This window comes from Alosa sapidissima, chromosome 12 (assembly GCF_018492685.1).
Source record: "Alosa sapidissima isolate fAloSap1 chromosome 12, fAloSap1.pri, whole genome shotgun sequence".
NCBI lineage: Eukaryota > Metazoa > Chordata > Actinopteri > Clupeiformes > Clupeidae > Alosa > Alosa sapidissima.
In genome coordinates, this window is record NC_055968.1 from 26113389 (window position 1) to 26121416 (window position 8028).

Here is an 8028-nt window from a genome sequence, read left to right on the forward strand (position 1 = left end):
AGGTCCAATCACAAAACCATCCCAATCGTAACGCCCCTAGCTTCCCCAAAACACACACACACATTCTCCAGGTCTGCTTCTGCAATTCTCATTACTGTTCAAGCTCTAGTTTCCTGCTTCAGATCCATTCGGTTTGCCTTCCTCACCAAACCCTCTGTTACACATTCAGTGTAATTACAATAAAAGCATGCAGTTCACAATAGGCCACTGAACCACCTTGCTTATTGTCTTTGGCAGCCGTGGCCTACTGGTTAGCGCTTCGGACTTGTAACCGGAGGGGCTGGTTCGAACCCCGACCACTAGGAACGGCTGAAGTGCCCTTGAGCAAGGCACCTAACCCCTCACTGCTCCCTGAGCGCCGCTGTTGTAGCAGGCAGCTCACTGCGTTGGGATTAGTGTGTGCTTCACCTCACTATGTGTTTACTGTGTGCTGAGTGTGTTTTACTAATTCACAGACTGGGATAAATGCAGAGACCAAATTTCACTCACGGGATCAAAAAGAGTACTTATACTTAGCTTATTGTGTCAAGAGGATTCATTTAAACTGCCATATCTTACATAGACAGTGTTGCAGAACTGTTTGGATTTACATACAAGTTGGTTCAATATTGCAAACAACTCATCTATTTTATACTGTCCATGTAATACAAATTGAGCTATCAATAATATAGGGTATTTGGTTGAAGACAAGAAAATTAACTTTAGCACTGTCTGGGATTTACTTGATATATGGTCAATGTGTGCATGCTGTCTAGAGTATGGTGACTCATTCTTAATGATCCATCATGTGTTTGTACAGACACATCATTAATTGACTTCTTCAAATCTGTTCAATGTATGTGCATGCACCGATATGTTATTTCAGATAGAACTTTGCAGTCTGTCAGGTAGTCCTGAGTTAACATGAGATAAGTATTGTGAACTCCAATAAGTTATCAATGACCATCTAACTTTTGTAAGTGCACTAAAAGAAAAAAAAAAGAAAAAAAAAAAGAAAAACAGGTTTCAGTTCCTTGTTCTTAGCCAATAAAAAGGCCATGTATATTAAACCAGAGTTGGTGCGTTAGTCTCCCAGAATCGTGTCTGCTGTCATGATGCAACTCCTCCAGCTTCTCAATATTGTCTTGGTCATGCTGTCTGTCTTCAATCAAGGTAATTAATGCAATAAATACAAACTTTGTGAAATCTAAGCAGTGCTGTACTTTAGTCAGCCTTTTTTAGTCATTTCAATCATTACCTACCGGCGTTAGATGGCTGATTCAACAAGTCAATTATGTGTAGAGTATGGAGTCTACAATATCCCTGCTGTTTATTCATGCACAGTTGGTTTCACATATCTGGATGGTATCAATCAGATTATGAAAACCAAATAGGCCTGATGCCTAATAGGCAATTTTCGTCTGTCAACGCATATTCTTGCAGACTTGCACATATGGAATAATTCTAAAGGATCACTGTTGAAGGTCAAAGCATCAGTAATTATGTTGATAGCAAGTTAAGTAACTAATAATTAGCTATCAGTACCAGTATTTCAACACCACATGGTTGCATGACATTCTATCACTGTAAGAGTGTAAGGATAATTTTCTTTTTACTGAAATAATCTAGGGTGCTTGTGTATCTAAAGGGGACTGCATGCGAGACAACATCATCGGTGGACATGTGGCAAAACCTCACAGCCATCCCTACATGGTATTAATACCGTACGAAAGTCAGGGAAATATTTGGAGGGAATGCGATGGTTTCCTTGTGAGGGAGGATTTTGTGATGACAGCAGCGCACTGCAAAGGAATGTGAGTTGATCAGCTTTTGCAGGCTCCATTCAACATATATAACTTTACGAAATATCCAAACAATTCAATCATACAGATGTTGACCAATAGCCTAGCCTAGATTGTGGTTTCATCTCTCAAGGTAACATAAAAAGAGGTCAGTGTAGCCTAATGGTAAATATTTCTCCTACATTATTAGCTGAGCACTTTGTTTTTCAGGCGAATGTTTGTTTTCCCTGGTGTCCACGACAAGTCAAAATTAGACAAAAACCTACGAGTGGAAGCTACACCATTTGTCCATCCCAACTACACTTTAAACGAAAATGAAGTGAAAAATGACATTATGCTACTGAAGGTAAACTGCGTAGGCCTAGTTGGTTCATATAACTTTGTTCCTTTGTGTTGAATTACCTATGACAATATTGCATTTCACATGTCATTGCAGCTCAAGCAAAATGTTACGCTTACCAACAAGGTGGGGCTGTTAGCACTTCCTGAGAAAAAAAATGCCATCCCAACAACAGACTGTCTGGTCTCAGGATGGGGTTCAACGGTTTTTAACCACCCAAAAAACTCAGACTTGTTGAGAGAAGTTAATGTTACCGTTAACACCTCTCTCAACTGTGACACCCCGGCAACAATCTGTACCAGAGGATCTATAGGCCCTTTTCAGGTAAGTGAGCAAATTATGTTTACAACCTTGTTTATGGTGTTTAAAATGTTAGAGTTGAGCTGGATTACATTTTACCTGCAATTTACAGGGGGACTCTGGAGGCCCACTCGTTTGTGGTGAAGTTGCGTGTGGGGTGGTGTCTGCATGCAAATTTGACGGTGAAACCTACACCCACTACTACACTCGGATTGCTCACTTCCGCCACTGGATTGACAAGATGATGAATACCATCCATTAAAACACCTAGCTGCAACAATATTTGATAACAGAATAAATCAATGTGGAACTAATTTTCTGTAAATCAACTGGTTAAATCAGTCTCCTTTAACCCAAAGTTTTCAATGTCTTAGGTCCCTGAATTATTCATCAGATGTCTTTTTCAAGCTATAAGCTACATAGTACAGCGGCTAAGGCCAGATTTTTACCTGAATCGCTCAGTTTTTGCAGAAAGCACGAAACTTGGTACAGTTATAGTACTACCCCTAGTGATCAAAAATTGAAATGGACCCCAACACATAGCGCCCCCTAGTGGCTCATATCTTGACTTCAAATATGGCCACCAAAATATGCCCTTTTTTCTACATTTATAATGCTATGCAGCTTGTAACACATAATATGACATGTCTATAGCCATCTTTCAGCATTATGAAATACATTATGTGACAATCATGCATAATTAAAATGGCAGACATGTTGGATTTTAAGGAAGTAACCATAAATTCTGACACAGAGTCAAAAACTGTGGTGCATTTAGGCTATGTGTGAAGTTTTAACTGTGTGACTAAACCCTGCACTTGCCTGGGCTCAATCCTTCTAATTTGCCCCCTAGAGGCTGGCACGCTAGCAAGGAGCCTAAAACCCATGGATGCTAGCGTCTGTCAAGTCTCTTAAAGAAACATATGCTGCTTCGGTCACAGACAGAAAAGCAGTTTCAGTAGAATGACTCTTGAAAACAGACTGCATAGGGTCTAGCAGGTTGTTATGATATAGTAAGTCCAAGACTGATACATATTCCATCTTTATCCTTCTTGACTGATTTTTCACTAGTTTCACATTTGGCTTGAGTCAGTGTCACTACTGGTAGCATAAGCCAGTACCTGGAGCCTACCAAGGTTGCACAGGTAGTCCAACTCCTCCAGTATGGCACACCAATACGTTCCATTGCCAGACGGATTGCTGTGTCTCCCAGAGCAGTCTCAAGAGCATGGAGGAGATTCCAGGAGACAGTTGCTCTAGGAGAGCTGGGCAGGATGGTAGAGGGTCCCTAACCCAACAGCAGGACCTGTATCTGCTCCTTTGTGCAACAAACAGTAGGAGCCCTGCCAGAGCGCTACAAAATGACCTCTTCCAGGCCTCTGGTGTGAATGTCTCTGACCACACTGTCAGAAACGGACTTTATGAAGGTGGCCTGAGGGCCCAATGGCCTCTGGAAGGACCTATGCTCACTGCCCAGCACCGTGCAGCTCAATTAGCATTTGCCATAGAATACACAATTGGCAGGTTCACCTCTGACACCCTGTGCTTTTCACAAATGAGACCAAGTTCACCCTAAGCACATGTGACGTCTGAATATGTCTTGGAGAATGCAATGCGGCCTGCAACATCATTCAGCATGACTGGTTTGGTGGTGGGCCAGTGATGGTCTGGGGAGGGATATCCTTGGAAAGACACATTTTTTCACTTAGATTTTTGGGGGGTCTTTGAATTCAGTCCTCTGTGGATTGGTAATTTTCATTCCCAAATAACGAAGTGGCATCCTTTCGTTCCTAACATATTACCCAGTCCATATCAGTTTAAATCTTACCTCACAGGACGCTTGTTTAACGCATCATGGCATGGACAGCTGTCCGCACCATACCATCTCACCACAGGGGTCCCCCAGGGCTCAGTACTGGGCCCCCTTCTCTTTGCTATCCACACCACTTCTTTGGGAGAGCTTCTCATACCACTGCTATGCAGACGACACACAGCTCTATCTGTTCTTTCCACTTGATGACCCCTTGGTCTCTGCACGGATCTCGGATTGCCTCTCAGACATATCTACATGGATGAAGACACACTCACCTCCCAGCTAAACCTACTATACATCATGACATCAACATCAAAATTGACTCTGTCTGTTGCACCTACCAGGGCTGCAAGAAATTTAGGAGTTGTTCTTGACAACCAACTAACCTTCTTTGATCATGTTTCCTCGGTCGCCCGGTCATGCCGTTTCACACTCTACAACATATGGAAAATCAGGAGACTTGACTCAAGATGCTACCCAACTCCTGGCACAGGCAAGTCACAGTGAAACCCCTTCAGATGATCCAGAACGTGCCGGTGCGTCTGGTCTACAACCAACCCAAAAGGGCACATTACCCCGCTGCTCATCCAGCCACACTGGCTACTATGGCCGCCCACATCAAATTCAAGTCTCTAACGCTTGCCTACAAAGTAGTCTCCAGTTCTGGCATGGGCATACCTCCCATCTGTTGCGCTCCTCAGACAAATGACACGCCACGCTAAGGTCAATCCAAACTTTTACCAGTTTCTAATAGAGCAAGGGCATCCCTCTCCATCTTCAAAAAAAAAACTCCTGAAGACCCAACTCCAGAGAATCTCATCTCGTAGCACAACTTACAACTAGATAATTCTAGCACTTACCACCTGACTAAAACTGACACTTGACTGTATAAAAACAGCACTCACTGATGCACCTTTTCCTATTGTTCTCTACCTTTTTTAATTGTTTTAAATTGTTCTACAATTGTTGAGAATTGTTTTAAAAGCTTTAAACTGTTTACCAGGTTGTAAGTCGCTTTGGTTAAAAATGCGTCAGCCAAATGTAATGTAGATGTCCAGCATGTTTTTTCCCCATTGAGATCTGATGCGTTTTATTTTTTAAAGTGTATAATTTTTTCAGCAGTAAGAGTTAAGGTTTGCTCAGAAAGAGAAGGTAGAAAATATAGAATTTCTGGCTTATTTTCTTACACGGTGGCCATATTGGAATCTTACCAGATTATATTTGAGGACTCATATTATTGAGGTTGTGATAAAATGACTTTTCAAACTTTGAAATTGTTTTTGAATGATATTTCTATCATGAATAACAATAGAGATGGTCTATATTTTCACATTTGGTATCCGCCATATTGGATTTCAAAATGGTCATCAGGTTTGTTTGTAAATGACAATAGCTTCCTTGACCCTAAAGGTTGTGTTAGAACAAAAGACATTTTTATAATTTTGAAGTTGCATCAACAATTCTATTAAGAATGGTGACCATATTTGAATTCAAAATGGTGGCCACTAGGGGGCACTATGTGTTGGGGTCCATTTCAATTTTTGATCACTAGGGGTAGTAGTATAACTGTGCCAAGTTTCATGCTTTCTGCAAAAACTGAACGATTCCGGTGCTTAGCCGCTGTACCAACATGTCCAAGACAAGTTGGAGGACTCTGAATCATTATTGTGCCTTATATGTCCATGTATGCATCAGTTCATCGTGTTAATCCTTGCATTAAAGTGTTTGAAAATGTTCTAATGGGCTGGTTGTCCATTTGAACAAAAAAGCCAACACTTTTTATGAGACATAACTGCCCCCTAGTGTTCCTTTGAAGACTGAGCATCATGACCCAATTCAGCAGCAATTCTTTTTTAAAGTGACAGAACAGAAAATGTACACACTACCCCAAAGAAATGAACCAATCATCTATCCAAGTAACACTACAGGAGCACTAATTGAATACCAGTACCTGGTCCAAAGCTTAGCTACAAGCTAAGTACAGCAAATTGAGAAAGCAAAAGTCTGACTAGTACAAGTTAACATTGGCATACGAACGCCATAATCACTATTCAATTTTGTTGTTTAGAACACAAATTCCTGTGGAGCAGTAAGGAAGACTACTGATTAAGCAGAGGTTTTCTGATATGATTGTGTAATTGGTCATTCATCAACACTGAATATAAACACTCAAGTTCTAAATTTACTGTGCACTGCATTCATGTCAAGGGAGTTCAGTTCTAAATGTGGGAGAAGGTCCTCAGAAGGCTGTTAAACAGTCATTGGGGGCCAAGCAGCGAAGCTGCGAAGCCCCATTGTTTTTCTATGATTTCTTATTATTATTATTTAACATCTTTCTTCCGCCATGGGAGTCTATGGCAGCCCATAGAACCGTCTGGTAAAAAGTTGTGAAATTTGGCACACCGATTGGGGACAGGCCCATGATTAATTTCACCAAGTTTCATGTCGGCTCCTCGAGGGCTCTAGTGCCACCAACAGGCCAAAGTTGGGCGTGCATTCACGCACGTAACTTTTGACCTGTTGATCCGATTTTGAAAAATGAGGTACCGTTGGAATCCTTGGACCAAGCCGAGTTCAACGCACCCAATGACGTCATTTTCCGCCATGATGGATTTTCCGCCATATTGGATTTAAGTGAAAGTGAAACTAATTTTTCACAGGTCACAAATTTTGTCCGATCGTCACCAAACTTGACATACATGATCTTCAGACCAAGCCTCACAAAAGTTGTGGTGTTTTGTCTCCGGAACTATGACCGTTCACCCGTAATATCCAATCGAAATTTGCGGCGAAGCCGCCAAACAGGAAGTGAGCTCATATCTCAGCAACCCATTGATCTATCATAACCAACCTTAGTCCATGGACTCAGGACCCAATCAGGGGGACGCTCAATAAATCTGGTGACCTTTGACCTCTAGGGGGCGCTGTAATTAAGAAACATGCCTTTTGGCCTGTAGCAGCAGTTGTGCTTAGAATTAAAACCCACTAGTGGTGTCTGGTACTACTGTTGAAGGTCCTTAGGCCGACCCAAGCCAACTTGTGATGTCATCGTAATTGATTCGGCCGCCATATTGGATTTAATCAAAAATACGTACAAGTTTTCGCAGGTCACAAATTTCAGCGGATCCTCACCAAAATTGGCAGAGACCATCTTCAGACTATGCCTGATGAGTGCATTGCTTTCTGGAACAATTGACAGAAGCTTTGGCCTGTACCAGCCAATCAAAATTTGCGGCGAAGCCGCCAAACAGGAAGTGATTTCATATCTCAGCAACGCTTTCATGTATCAAAACCAAACTTAGTACATGTACCTCAGACCACATCGGGAGGACGCTCAAGAAATTTGGTGACATTTGACCTCTAGGGGGCTCCGTAATTGACAAAAATGCATTTTGGCCAGTAGTTGCTGATGCGCATTATTTTGCAATGGAAGTCAATGGCAGCCCATAGAACCGTCTGGTGAAAAGTTGTGAAATTTGGCACACTGATAAGGGACAGTCCCATGATTAATGTCACCAAGTTTCATGCCGGCACCTCAAGCGCTCTAGCGCCACCAACAGGCCAAAGTTGGACGTGCGTTCACGCACGTAACTTTTGACCCGTATGGCCGATTGTCAAAATTGAGGTACCGTTGGAATCCTTGGACCAAGCCGAGTTCAACGCACCCTATGACGTCATTTTCCGCCATGATGGATTTTCCGCCATTTTGGATTTTGTCAAAAACCTTTAAAAAGTTTCACACCTCACATAGTTTGTCCGATTTTCACGAAACTTAGCACATAACATCTTCAGAT

The 8028-nt window shown here is 42.0% G+C and overlaps 1 protein-coding gene across 2 annotated transcripts; it reads left to right on the top strand.

Moving 5' to 3' along the window:
* Positions 1–436: 436 nt before the first annotated feature.
* si:ch211-212d10.1 (granzyme-like protein 1) lies at positions 437–4396 on the top strand. Of its 2 annotated transcripts, none has more exons than XM_042056609.1 (5): positions 437–1152; positions 1609–1793; positions 1992–2127; positions 2218–2445; positions 2534–4396. In XM_042056609.1, the coding sequence occupies exons 2-5, from the start codon at positions 1636–1638 to the stop codon at positions 2681–2683; spliced, it is 672 nt and encodes a 223-aa protein (XP_041912543.1). In that variant the 5' UTR covers positions 437–1152; positions 1609–1635; the 3' UTR covers positions 2684–4396. The 2 variants fall into 2 exon arrangements, with proteins under 2 accessions (XP_041912543.1, XP_041912542.1); XM_042056608.1 differs by having other exon boundaries at positions 438–1152; positions 1628–1793; positions 2534–4395.
* Positions 4397–8028: the final 3632 nt, after the last annotated feature.